This window comes from Mastigoproctus giganteus, chromosome 6, assembly GCF_048544385.1.
Source record: "Mastigoproctus giganteus isolate SK-2022 chromosome 6, ASM4854438v1, whole genome shotgun sequence".
Classification (NCBI taxonomy): Eukaryota; Metazoa; Arthropoda; class Arachnida; order Uropygi; family Thelyphonidae; genus Mastigoproctus; species Mastigoproctus giganteus.
Window position 1 is genome coordinate 77,252,785 of NC_143580.1, and position 14,995 is coordinate 77,267,779.

Here is a 14,995-nt window from a genome sequence, read left to right on the forward strand (position 1 = left end):
AACAATTATCAAGCACTAAAATAATTTTGCAGTCATCAGGTAGTCCCACAGATTTACAATGTGCCCTGGTGTCAGGCACAAAGTTCTTTAGAAACCAATCAGTAAAAATCTGTGTTGTAATTCAAGCTCACTTATTTGCCTTATAAATCACAGGAAAAACACCCTGACTCCCTTAAATGCCCTAGGATTCTGACTTTTCCCAACAGTGAGTAATTTGCACTTGTGGGTGCCTGCTGCATTGGAACATGCAAGAATCATAAGTCATTCCCTGGAATCCTTATACTCTGCTGGTGATGACTCATCTGGTGTTACATACGATTTCCTTGGTATGTAACGGCAGAATAAAGAAGTTTCATCTGCATTGTACACCTATTTGGCTGAGTGTCCCTCATCAGAAACCAACTTGGCAAATTCATCTAAATATGCCTCTGAAGCATTTTGGTCTGCAGAAGCCTTTTCTCCACAAACCTTCAGCTTGTGAATGCCATGTCTTTGTTTAAATATGTTGAACTACCTAGATGAATAGTCACATGGAGTTATCAAATTTAATTCCTTGTGAAAAATTTTAGCTTGGGCCATTATAATGGAACGATCAAGAGGAAACTTTTCACTCCGACACTGCCTAATCCATTCAAGCAACTCTGTCCACGTCTACACTCTTTGCTGGTGTAAAGTTTTTTGATTGTCCATTAATTTAGGCACATCACTGTCACCGTATAATTTAAGTATTTGTTCCTTCTGTTTCTTGATATCATAAATAGTAGATGTACCAATACCATACACCTCAGCCGACCGGGCTAGCCGGGTGGGTAAAGTGCCTACCTAGCAACCCAAAGGTCGCGGGTTCGATTCCCGCCTCGGGCTTGGATCAAAGTACTGCAAAAACCTTGGGAGGTGCATTATGGCCAAAGAAGCCTATGCGCCAACAACTACCAAAAAAAAAAAAAAAAAAAAAAACCATACACCTCACTCAAATTCCGCACCGAAGCACCTTTATCGAGTCTCATTAAGTGGTACTGAATGAAAATTATAATAAATTGGGACGGATAATCACATATATGTAGAGGACAAGTGTACACAGCAGCTGTAATAATGAAACTGACGTGCGATTGATTGCTATGATTCACGCTTGCTATATTCCACACCTACATGTTGTCAAAAAACAGACCACCAAATTCGAAAATAGACAGTTTCAAAAATTACTGGTTTTCTGGAAGCTGGATAAATGGTTTGATACCCGTAGTAGTAAATGATGCAAGAAGGAATGTTATACAGCATCAGCAAAAAGAATAAAAAAAATTAAAAAAAAAAAATTCCCATTTCACTTATCCAATTCCTCCAATACTTTGTCTAGTTCTTAAATTTATTTAAGCTATCCACTTCACAACAACAGATGGAAGTTTGTTTCAGCAATCGACCACCCGCTGGCTAAAAGCAAAATTCCACATCTGTTCTGCAATCAACCTTCCTCAATTTGGATTTATGCCAATTCATATGTGTAGTCTGAACAAAAGGAAGAATCCCATTTGTATTGAGCTTGCTTAATCCATTCAAAACCTAAAACATCTCAATCTGGTGCCTTGTCTCCAGACACTGGAATTTGCAAAACCGAAGCCCTTTTATAAGTAAGAGCACACCCTTTGTTCCCAACACCAATCATTTTGCCCTTCCCTGATCCCATTCCAGCAGCTCTACATCCTTTCTAAAGCAAGATTCCAAGATTTGTATGCAGTACTCAAAATGTGGCCCAACCATTGCCTTATAAAATGGGACAGTCACCTCCTAGTCTCTGCTAGCAAAATTCCTGAATATCATTGACAAAATCCCCACGAGCTTTCTCGGCAGCCTGCCTATATTGCTCACAGAACTTTGTATCTGTGAGCAATACAGGCAGGTTACCCCAAGGTCTTTTTCATTTTCCACTGCTCTGAGTGTAGAACCACTTAGACAATACGTTACACTGGAGTTACTGCAATGGACAATGCATCTCCAGCAGAAATTAATTGACACAGAGAAAAGGTGTACATTAATAACTAGGAACATGAGTGCTACAAAGAGCTAAACCATTACTGAAACAAGAAAATTCTGGAGGATGACCATCAACCCAAGACAAGCACAGAACAGTGGTTCCAAGAAAAAATGTCATCTTGGACATCAAGTGAAGCAGTGCACAAGAGTTAACGTGTGGCCAATGAGCTGGAATTAGCATTAGTTGAGGCATACAATGCAAGAAAGCAAGCTTATATAGCATCAGCCAAAAAAAAAACTTCCTATTTCACCCATCCAGTCACTCCAAATATTTGTCTAGCTCAGCCTTAAATTTATTTAAGGCTGAACTAGACAAACTAACAACTTCCACAATAACAGATAGAAGTCTGTTCCATCAATCAACTACCCACTGGCAAAAGGCAAACTTCCACACTTCTAATCTACAACTGTCTTTCCTCAATTTGAATCCATGCCCCCCCAGGTTCTTAATCTGAGCAAGCGGAAGAATCCCATCAGCACTGAGCCTGCTCAAACCATTCAAGCCCTTATACACTTCAATTAGATCACCTCACTGGTGCTAGTCTTCAGATGCTGCAACTTGCAGTACTTAAGCCTCTCTTGGTAAGAGAGACTTTGTTCCTCTCACCAATCTTGTTGCCCTTCTCTATACTCATTCCAGCAGCTCAACATCCCTCCTAAAATAAAGCCTTCAGACCTGTATGCAGTACTCAAGGTGTGGCCTGACAACTGTCTTATACAAGGGGATAATCACCTGCTTGTCTCTGCTAGTAAAATTCCTATATATCATTGACGAAATTAGATGACCTGCTCTGGCAGCCCATCTGCATTGCTCAAGAACTTCACATCTGACTGCACAATTACCCCCAAGTATTTTTCATTCTCCACCTCTCTGATTGTAGTACCACACAGTTGATATGTTTCTCTTGGGTTAATGTTACCCATATGCAGTACTTTGCATTTGTCAATGTTAAACTTTAGTTGCCACTTCTCAGCCCATCTAATTAACTTTTCTAGATCCTGTTGCAGTAACATACTGTCTTTACTGTCATTAACAGCCCTGCCAACCCATGTATCATCTGCAAACTTACAGAAGAGAAAAGTTCTATAGGTTGCCAAGAAATCAATGAGTGGTCTCCCCAGTAAACAAACAAAATAAAATTTATTTGAAATATATGAACCAAACCAATCACACTATTTAAACACTATTTGAGAGTGTATATATATATATATATATATATATATATATATATATATACACAGAGAGAGAGAGAGAGAGAGAGAGAGAGAGAGAGACAACACACACACATATACATACATACACTTATAAATACTCATATGTTTTTGAGTATTTATAAGAGTACAGTGAAACTTCTCCTAACGGACACCTCTCGTTAACAGACATCTCTCTACAATGGACATTTTCAAATTCCCCAACTCACCTCCATTGGTTTTAACGTGTTTTCAGTTTCTGTCTAGCGGACATTCTCTGTAACGGATGCGGACAGGCAATCTGTACTCTTTCGTTTAAATTAGCACTTAATTTGATCTCCCCATAACGGACAGTGGTCGAGCTCACAGCCGTTTTTCTAGGAACTTTTCTTCCACGTATTGCCTCAATCGTGTGTTTATTTTCTATTTGGTCGGCCTTTCGTCTTTTGAGTTTCAGTTTTCAGTTTTGTTCAGTGTCGTGCACAATGTCTTCTGGTAAACATTTAACTTTAAAAGATAAAGTCAAACTCATTAATGCGCATGATCGGCAAAAAAATAGTGTTCGCACTCTCGCTGCAAAATTCAAAATCGGGAAGACAATTTCTCAAACAATTTTGGCAACACGGAAATGATCAGGTTCAAAAATCATTCCCGAAAACTGTTGGACTTCAAATTGACAATGTTACGTATGAGTGGTTTTGTCGCGAACGTGCTAAAAAAATTCCCATTAATGAGCCTATTATTAAGAAAAAGGCTTTGGAGGTTACGAAATCTATGGGAGTAAATGAGTTCAAAGCTTCTGTGGGATAGCTAGACAAGTTAAAAACTCGGCATAAAATTTCTTGGAAAACCGTAAGTGGTGAAGGTGGATCTGTTGATACTGGGGTTGTAACAGAGTGGACCGTCAAATTGGAAGATTTATGTTGTGATTTTGAAGCTAAGGGTATTTACAACTGTGACGAAACAGGGTTGTTTTTTAAAGCTCTTCCTGAAAAAACAATGAGTCTTAAAAGTGCCAGAGCGGAAAAATTTCTAAGGAACGCTTGACTGTACTATTGTGTACAAATATGCTGGGAGACTTTGAACAACTTCTTGTTATAGGAAACCTACAAAATCCTTGTTGTTTCAAGGGCATAAAGTTGAATCTTTTGAATGTTGACTGGAAGTCTAATAAAAAAGCGTGGATGACACGAGATATCATGAGCGAATGGATAAGTCACTTTAACCAAAACATGATTCGCCAAAACAGAAAAATTATTCTTTTCATGGATAATACTGCATCTCACCGGCACACTGAATTGTCCAACATTCAAATCGTTTTTCTGCCACCAAACACATCTGCAGAGTGTCAGCTCTTGGATCAAGGGATAATAAAAAATTTTTCACTTCACTACAGAAAACGTGTTTTAAGACATCTCATTGCAAACATGAATGATGTAACATGTGCGAGTGACCTTGCAAAGAAACTCAGCATCCTAGATGCGATTCAATGGATTTCCTCTTCAGTAAATGCAATTAGAAAACAAACTGTCGTGAACTGTTTTGTAAAGTCTGGCTTCTCAAACGCAAAAACTGAAGTTGTGAACAGCAATGTGGAGCACCAAGAAGAACAAGAACTTCAACATCTATTGATAATGTACGATACTTCAGCTACAAAGTGACCCTGGCTACAAAGGTATAGACTCGAACCTCACTACAGAAGATGGTGCTATAGATATCAATGACATTATCATCGATATTTTTCAAGAAGTTCCTCATGAGGACGAAGAAATGGAAAGAGGTCATTCTGTCGAAGAACATATTAACGACAAACCACCGATGAAAATAGAAGAAGCGCTCGTACAAATCAATCGTTTAAAAATGTTTTTCGCCGCTGTAGAAGATACTGAAGGACTTTCGATGGTTTCTTCACTCCAAACAAATGCTGAAAACAAAATTATCAGCCGGAAGAAGGTGCAGAAGAAAATAAGTGATTACTGTATGTATTTTTCTTAAGATAAAATCATAATATGCATAGCACAATTGTATGCATATTATTTACAAAAATATTGTTCAAAATCTGTATATAATTTAATTTAATTTTACATTAAACGTTTATTCTTTCTTTCTTTTTTTTTTTTTTTCTCCCTCAGACTTCTTGTTAGCGGACACTTCTCTCTAACGGACACATTTTCGTTCCCCATGGCTGTCCGTTAAAGGGAAGTTTCACTGTATTCCATTCCACAATCAAAATGCATGCCATCAGGTCTACTAAACACCACTCCACAATAGTCACTGCAGCCTTTCTTGAATGGTGGGAAACTTTTGTAATAACTAAGTTTTTCCAATCTATTATGAATATAAGAATAAGAAGTAACAATCTAATAGTTTGTGAACTTTGTGTATGTGTGTTCACAAATTCTCAGGCAATTCTGATAATCTGTCAGGATTGGTGAGGGGATCAAAGGGGTCCTCTTACCAAAGAAGGTTTAAGTTCTGCAAATTGCAGTCTCAGGAGATTAGGCACCTGCGAGATCTGATTGAGGTGTATAACGTCTTGAATGGGTTGAGCAGGCTCAATTCTGATGGAATTCTTTCACTTACTCAGATTACAAACCTAAGGGGACATAAATCCAAACTGAAGAAAGACAGTTGTAGAATAGATGTACAGAAATTTGCCTTTAGCCAGCATGTAGTTGATTGTTGGAAGTTGATAACTTAAATAAATTCAAGGAGGAACTAAAACTTTTAGAGGGAATGGATGTGTGAAATTTTTTGGTTTTTTTGGCTGATGCTACATAAGCTCATACGTTTGCTTTCTTTCATCATATGCCTCTACTACTATTTGTGGATTATCAGATGATGAAACAACTAAACAATCAAAGGGCATACCTCAGCTTTAAAGGCTACTTCCATATTTTCACTTGAGACATTTCTCATGAATTCAATAAATCTAAAATAAAACAGAACAAAATTTTAAATCTACATATTTGAAAATAATCTTATAGCAGTGCAAAAATCTTCAATCTGAAAATATACCATATTTTTAGTAAACTACATAAAAATAACATTTCTTCCATTATAACAAAAAATGAATTTTGCTACTTAATAAGGAATGAAATTACCGATGCATATTCAAATGCTTTGACAACTAAAAAAAAAAAGTAAAATTAAGATTTTAAAAATTTTTAAATCTTACTTACACACTACAACCTCTCTTCCCAGAAACTCAATGAATGAAATTTTTTTAATAATGCCAAACTTTTTAAACTTTTATTAAAAAATTAAAGAGTGAACATGAAACATGAAACATTAATATAAATGTGTTCTAGCATTAAAAATATTTAATGGTAGGACACCACCAGAAATTTTAATACTGTATTTCTCTCCAACTAATCAGGTTCAAGCCCCTCTCAATTATGTGTTCCTCTATTTTTAAATTATGGTTTCTTCTCTGCACTCATTTTAAAGTTAAATGAGAAGCAAGACATGCTATTATCACTGATATTTATTATAGTTGAATGGTAGGAAACTGTCATTTTCACCAGCAGTTTTTTATGACAATCCTTTTGAGAGGTGTACTTCTCAATGGCTGGCTAAAAACTTAATTTTAATTTATTTCCATTTCTTATTTTTGTTTATAATTAAGCAGATAAAGTAAAATAATGAAGAAGCATTTCTATAATAAAGTGACTTTATTACAAAGTACAAAATGTACACCATTAATAATCATAGAGATTTAGTATAAGTGATTTGCCACGAATATCGTATCACATAATCAGCCGTGTAGTCTATAGTAGTTAGCACTAAAAACTTATCAGAGATAGTTCTTTCTTGTTATAAAATGTTGAAGAGACAAGATTGTACGCTGTATAAATACATTATGATTTTCATCTTTTTCTTGTCCTCCACAAATATCCAGTTTCTGTTCTAAAGTTAATATGGCATATCCATGATTTTACACCAACTTATTGATCCGTTTTGGATAGCATAAGTATATGAGATACGATGGATGGGCATCATGGTAACTGATAATGGAAATTGCACTACACTTTCATCGTTATCATATGTCCCATTATAAGAATCAATTTTGAATGCCTTTGTGATATTTTTCTAAAATACATTTCTGGAGGTCACTACCATAAAACAATAAAAATAATTTGTGCTTTCCGGTTTATTATGCTTTTCTGTTAGTGCAATATATTATAAATGGGTAGTAAACTTGATCTTATTGCATTTGCGATAATACCGATAACTGTAATTCTGTGGGTTTTTACGCTACAGTATTATGGTGAAATGAGTTCCCCTTCACTGAAATCTTCAATCATATAAAAAACAAATAAATTTTTAGAATCTTCTCTTCATTCCTATTTACTTATTACAAGGGTGAATGGAAAGGGACCAATGGAAAGTGCAAGTGCAGGCAGTGCTAGGAAATGAAACAAAATTGATTTAGAAATGAAGATGATTAATTAAGAAGTACGAAGCAGGACAAAGTTTGTCATCTATTGCACAGAATTAAGTCTCTCTGCTTCAACAGTGAATACTATTTTAAAGGACAGTGCGCGTATAAAAGAACATGTTAAAGAATCAACGGATTTAAGATCAACAGTGATCACAAAATAACTTTCAGGTGCTACATCAAAGATGGAAAAGCTATTACTAATATGGATGGAAAATCAGATTTAGAAGCAAGTGCCCCAGAGTCAAATTCAAGCAAAAGCAAGAAATATTTATGAAGATATTAAGGATAAGTATGGCAAACCCCAAGCCAAGTTTGTGGCAAGCAAGAATGGTGAAGGGAAAGCAACCAATGTAAAGCGCAAGTGCTGGCAGTGCTAGGAAAGAAAACAAAATTGATTTGAAATGAAGATGATTAATCAAGAAGTACGAAGCAGGACAAAGTTTGCCATCTATTGCACGGAATTAGGTCTCGCTGCTTCAACAGTGAATACTATTTTAAGAGAGAGTGCGCATATAAAAGAACATGTTAAAGGATCAAAGCATTTAAGATTAACAGTGATCACAAAACATCTTTCAGATGCTATATCGAAGATGGAAAAGCTATTAATAATATTGATGAAAAATCAGATTTAGAAGCAAGTGCCCCGGAGTCCGATTAAAGCTAAAGCAAGAAATATTTATGAAGATATTAAGGATAAGTACAGCAAACCCCAAGCCAAGTTCGTGGCAAGCAACGGGTGGTTTATAGGTTCAAGCATCACGCTGGTTTCCAAAACATTAAAGTATGCGGTGAAGTCACCAGTGCCATTCTACAGCTGCAGAGAAATTATGATGTGTTGGGAAAAAACCCTCCTAAATCTGCACAGCCCTCAACTTCCGCAGCAGCGTGCTTATCAGCTGAAGACAGATTCTGGCAACAATGCTCGAGGGGTAAAACTTGGTGACGTTATGCCTGTCTCCTCTCTCTTTTTGTAATTTTATAATTTTGAAATTTCTGTAATTTAGTACACTATTGTAATTTTTTCTGCGCATGAGATAAAAAAATTTGAATAATTCTATTTACATGTTCGTCAAACATTTCTTTTTTGCTTCAATCAAATTCATCACACCTAGTTGCGAGTGCTGCATAAGCATTTATGGAAATTCCGACTTATGTAAAATTCAACTTGCGTAGAGTTCCACAGAATGCAACTCTTATGTAAGTCGGGGAGTGGTATATACATTTTTTCCCCAAAACTGCTTATATAAAAAAGCATTTGGTATTAGCTTCCTATTCTACTAATACTTACTTAAGCCAGGGCCCTCTCTAGGCCTGTTGGGCTGTTAGGCCCCTTAGACTGCTTGAGTATTCTTTAATTTAAACTTAGCTTGCTCGAGTATTCGTTAATATCCTTCTCTTTGCTTTATTTCTTTCCACTTTCTAGACTTTGTTTTTCTGTCCATTGAGCTATTAGTGCAAAATGAGGGCAATATGGATATTCTTAGTTTCCTCTCCTCTATGCTATCTTCACCTCATTTGATCTATTACTTTTCCCCTCCCTTACCATGTTTTAATTCCTTTCCCTATGCCATTTTCCTGCTTATTTTTATATTTAGCATTAGTAGAGGCATTTGATGCAAGAAAGCAAGCTTATGCAGCATCAGCCAAAAAAAAAAAAAACCCACATCCACTTCACCCCTCTGTTCGTTCAAAATACCCGTCCAGCTGAGCCTTAAACTTATTTAGGCTATCAACCTCCACTACAAGGGATGGAAGTCTGTTCCACCAACCAACCACCCGCTGGCTAAAGGCAAATTTCCGCACGTCTATCCTACATCTGTCTTTCCTCAATTTGAATTTATGCCCTCTCAGGTGATTATTCTGAGCTAGAGGAAGAATTCCATCAGCATTGAGCATGCTCAAACCATTCAAGGCTTTATACACCTCTATCAGATCACCTCGCTGGTGCCTAGTCTCCAGATACTGTAATTTGCAAAACTTAAGCCTTTCTTCGTAAGAGCACCCCTTTGTTCCATTCACTAATCTTGTTGCCCTTCTCTGTACTCGTTCCAGCAGCTCTACATCCTTCTTGAAATGAGGCCTCCAGACCTGTATACAGTACTCTAGGTGTGGCCTGACCATTGCCTTATACAAGGAAATAATCACCTCCTTATCCCTGCTGGAAAAATTCCTGTATATCATTGACAATACTCCATGAGCTACTCTTGCAGCCCGTCTGCACTGCTCAGAGAACTTCATATCTGCCTGCACAACCACCCCCAAGTCCCTTTCATTCTCTACCACTGTCAGTGTAGTACCACAGAGTTGATACGTTGCTCTGGGTTTGCTGTTTCCCCATGTGTAGTACTTTACATTTGTCAATGTTAAACTTCTTTTGCCACCTCTCAGCCCATCTCCTCAACCTTTCCAGATCCTGTTGCAGCAGCATAGTGTCAGTAGTGTTCTTGACAACCCTGCCAACCTTTGTATCGTCTGCAAACTTGGACATTAAGCTTGATATACCATCATCAATATCATTTATAAATACAGAAAACAATAATGGACCCAACACTGAGCCCTGAGGGATTTCACTAATAACATTAGTCCACGATGAGCAGTGTCCATTGATTACCACTCTCTGTCTTCTCCCCCTCAACCACCCCTTTATCCATAGTAGCAATTTGCCTCCAATGTCACACTGCTCCAATTTGTGCAGCAGTCTTCCATGTGCAACAGTATCAAAAGCCTTTCTAAGATCCAAGTATATAATATCAAAGTTATTCCCTGCATCCAGTTCCTTTGTGACTGCATCATAGTATCCAATCAAATTGGTCAGGCAAGACTTCCCCTTAACAAAACCATACTGTGTCCGAGCTATAACTGAAGTCTTGTCTTAATGATCCTGCAGTGCTTCTTTAACTAGTGCCTCCATTAATTTTCCTGGAACAGAAGTTAAGCTCACAGGTCTATAATTACCTGTGTCAGCCTTTGATCCTCCTTTGTGAATTGGGGTCACATTTGCACATTTCCAGTCTATGGGTACCTCCCCCGAGTCCAAGGAAGCTCTCATAATTATGGCTAAGGGTTTGCTTACTTCCTTTGTTGCCTCCTTGAATATAACTGGTCAGATCCCATCCACCCCGGGTGCCTTTCTTGTGTTTATCTTCAACAGTTTCTCCTCCACTTTACTCCCAGTTATTTCAAGATTCTGTAGCTTACTGCTAGAGTTGAATACACCTCTGGCATTCTCCTCGCTGAATAACTCCTCATGTGTGAATGTCGATGCAAAATATTCATTTAGTTTGTTAGCTACCTGAGCAGGATCATCAACAGTTGACCCATCGATATCAAGTGGACCAATCTGATTCATCCTCTTCCTTCTAAAGTTTACATAAGTAAAGAACTCTTTGCTGCTTTTCTTTGCGTCCCTTGCCAAGGATTTCTCGTAATCTGCCTTCGCCTGCCTAACCTCCTTTGTAACTTGGTTGCATATCAACTTGTATCTATCATAGGCTTCTGTGTCATGTGTTAATTTGTATGTATCCCATGCATTTTTCTTCTCTGCCATATGCCTCATTAGTTCATCTGACATCCATTTTGGCCTAAACCTTGAACAATATTTCTTAGTTGGTATGTAAAGCCTAGTAGTTTCCAAGATAAGTTCTTTGAATGCTTCCCATTTTGAATTTGCTGTTGGTAACATCATCAGTTGGTCCCACTGTATAGAATTTAAATACTGTCTCAGTCCATTTAGCTAATTTTATACACAAAATTACTTATTTTTTCACTTGTAAAACTATTTCTATATCACCAACCTACTATTACTCCAGACTTGACTATTCCCATATGCAATTTACCTTAGCTTCATCTAATTTCTTATTTAAGTACCAAATTAAGGAATTTACCCTACTTTTTAGTATACTTTTTTTCTTTTCCAGCACTATTTAAAGTTGCCTTTAATATTTTTCTTCCATAACCATATGTAAGCATAGAATTGCAGTTATTGATACATGATCAGATGTAGTCCCTCAATGAAATACCTGCATTACGTATCAATCTTTTTCAGCATGCATCAAATTATCTCTTATTTTTCTTTCCCTTATTTTTAGGTTTTATATCATCAAAATATTTTCTCGCCTTCTATTTGATGCTTGCTATTTCTTCGCAATTAATTAGTCATTTTTTCCATTATAGCGTCTTTCCTTCTAATTGGCTTTCTCATTCAGCGTTCATTTCTTAAAATTCGATTAAATTTAGATTTTTCACATTCTTTCCCTATCATCCACCTTCAATACTTCTCTTTCTGTCCTTTTTCTTTTAGTTATGGCACCTTGTCATTACACTTACATCCATTAGCTCTTTTTCCCTTGTTTTATTACATCAACCTTGTTTTATTACAAACAACATATACTTTTGTATCCTTTGCTGCTTCTTGGTGCATTTAGATGCATTTGACATATAACTTTTACAACTCAATTAGCTTATATCTACATATAGGTAATTTTTTCTCATTTAATCCTAACTATATATATATTTGTGTTTGTGTACCTAACCAGAGAGACTGATTCTATAGGGATGGGATACATATAAATAGAAAGGGTGCAAGAATATATTTGCTGATGTTATCGAGGCAGTGTTAGGTGGGTCGGAAAATTGTTAACTTGGGGGGGGTACACGGACTAATAGATTAACAGTAGCTGCTGGCAGAGGTTAAAGTGATCCTCAACACTGCTTTTATTTGATTGAGCAGAAGCCTGGAAAACAAGGTGCGGGGGATTTCAGAGACTGCTGGGAGTCATTCTGGAACAAGTAAATACATGGGCTGTGTTAGGGTAGCAAAGAGTAAGGACAGGTGCATGTATATTTGCGTATACACCAATGCTAGTAGTTTAGTAAATAAATTTGATGAATTCGAGGAGTTGGTCAAAACATCAAAGGCAGATATTGTTGGGATATCAGAGACGTGGTGTCACACAGTTACAAAGAATGCAGAATTGGAATTTTGGGAGTAAAATGGGTACAGAAAAGATAGACAGAAAAAAAAGGGCTATGCTATTAGTTAAGAAACAAAATCTAAGGAAGTGCGGCCATTACATGGGTGGACAGTGCAGTGTTCCGTCAGTTTGGTGAGACATAAGCACTGGGAAAGCAAAATTAAGAGTAAGAGTGTGTTATAGGCATAATGACTCTGATGAACAACTGTACACTGAAATAAAGTGAGCCAGTATATCAGATTGTCTTATAATGGGGTATTTTAATTTCCCAGATAGTGACTGGAACTTGTGAGTTGATCACTCACATACTAGTAAGACTTTTGTGCATTTATTGGATGATTGTTTTCTATAGCAGCATGTTTGGGAGGTAACCAGAGAGAGTAATACTATTGATCTGATTATCAGTAGTGATTTTTCATGCAATAAGAATCTGCAGATAAAGGAACTATGGCAGTGATCACAGTGTACTGATGTGGGATTTACTCAAAGAGGTAACTACCATTGGATAAAAGGAAGGGTTTTTGCTTTCGTAAAGGTGACTAAGGTGGTCTCTGAGATAGTATTTAAATTCTATACAGTGGGACCAACTGATGATGTTACCAAAAGCAAATTCTAAATGGGAAGCACTCAAAGAATTAATCGTGGAAGTTACTAGGCTTTTCATACCAACTAAAAAATACTGTTTAAGGTCTGGCTTACATGGGTGTAAGATGAACTAACGAGACATGTGGTAAAGAAGAAAAATACATGCAATACATATAAATTAACAGGTAACACAGAAGCCTATGGAAGATATAAGCTGGTCTGTAAACAAGTCACAAAGGAGGTTAGCTAGGCAAAGACAGATTATGAGAAATCTTTGGCAAAGGATGAAAAAAAAAAAAAAAAACAGAAAAGAGTTCTTTACTTATGTAAGTTCTATATAATAGAAGTGTGAAAACACCACAACAACTCTTAAAGGAAACAACTACGACAGTAGTGTAAGGGGCATCATTTCAACTGTATCTCATTGTGCTCATCCTTCACAACCAGTTACCACGTATTGCACTACCTCTAGAAGGAAGGGGATGAATCAGATTGGTCCACGATATCAATGGTTCAACTACTGATGATCCTGCTGAGATAGCTAACAATCAATGAGTATTTTGCATCAACATTTACACATGAAGAGTTATTCAGGGAGGGTAATGCCAGAGGTGTATTAAACTCTGGCAGTGAGCTAGATGATTTTGTAATAACTGAGAGCAAAATGGAGCAGAAATTGTTGAAAATAAACATAAGAAAGGCACCTGGGGTACATGGGATCTATACAGTTATATTAAAGGAGACAGTAATGGAAATAAATAAACCCTTAGCCATAATTATGAGAGCTTCCTTGGACTCAGGGGAGGTACCCATGAACTGGAGATGTACGACAAAATTACAGACCTGTTAGTTTAACTTCTGTTACGGGGAAATTAATGGAGGCACTGGTTAAAGAAGCACTGCAGATTCATCTAGACAAGACTGACCAATTTGATTGGTTACTATGATATGGTCACAAAGGAACTGGATGCAAAGAATAATTTCGATATCATATACTGGGATCTTAGGAAAACTTTTGATACTGTTGCACATGGAAGGCTGCTGTACAAATTGGAGCAGTGTGGTATTAAGGACAAGTTGCTGCTATGGATAAAGGGATAGTTGGGAGGGAGAAGACAGAATGGTAATCAATGGACACTGCTCTTTGTGGACTAATGTTATTAGTGAAGTCCTCCAGGGTTCAGTGTTGGGTCCATTATTGTTTTCTGTATTTATAAATAATATTGATGATGGTATATCAAGCTTAATGTCCAAGTTTGCAGACAATACAAAGGTTGGCAGGGTTGTTAAGGACACTACTGACTCTATGCTGCTGCAACAGGATCTAGAAAAGTTGAGCAGATGGGCTGAGAGGTGGCAACTGAAGTTTAACATTGACAAGTGTAAAGTACTACTATGGGTAGCAGTAACCTCAGAGTAACGTATCAACTGTGTGATACTCAGGGTGGTAGAGAAAGAAAATGACCTGGAGGTAACTGTGCAGTCATATATGAATTTTTTTTTAATTTTCTTTACAGTACAGACAGTATGCAAGAGTAACTCATGGTGTCTTGTCAAAGATATACAGGAATTTTTCTAGCAGGGATAAGGAGGTGACTATCTCTTTGTATAAGGCAATGGTAAGGTCACACCTTGAGTACTGTATACAGATCTGGAGGCCTCATTTTAGGAATGATGTAGAGCTGTTGAAACGAGTACAGAGAAGTGCAACAAGATTAGTGAATGGAACAAAGGGTTGCTCTTATGAAGAAAGGCTTAAGTTTTGCAAATTACA

The 14,995-nt window shown here is 37.0% G+C and overlaps 1 protein-coding gene across 3 annotated transcripts in view; it reads right to left on the bottom strand.

Annotated features, from left to right (window-relative positions):
- LOC150084420 (NPC intracellular cholesterol transporter 1-like) overlaps positions 1-14,995 on the bottom strand; it is a 466,919-nt gene that overhangs the window by 265,633 nt on the left and 186,291 nt on the right. For all 3 annotated transcript variants that reach the window (XM_090376058.1, XM_090376057.1, XM_090376056.1), the window contains one exon: positions 6,091-6,151. In XM_090376058.1, the coding sequence (XP_090232184.1) occupies positions 6,091-6,151 (61 nt within the window). The remainder of the gene's footprint in view (positions 1-6,090; positions 6,152-14,995) is intronic.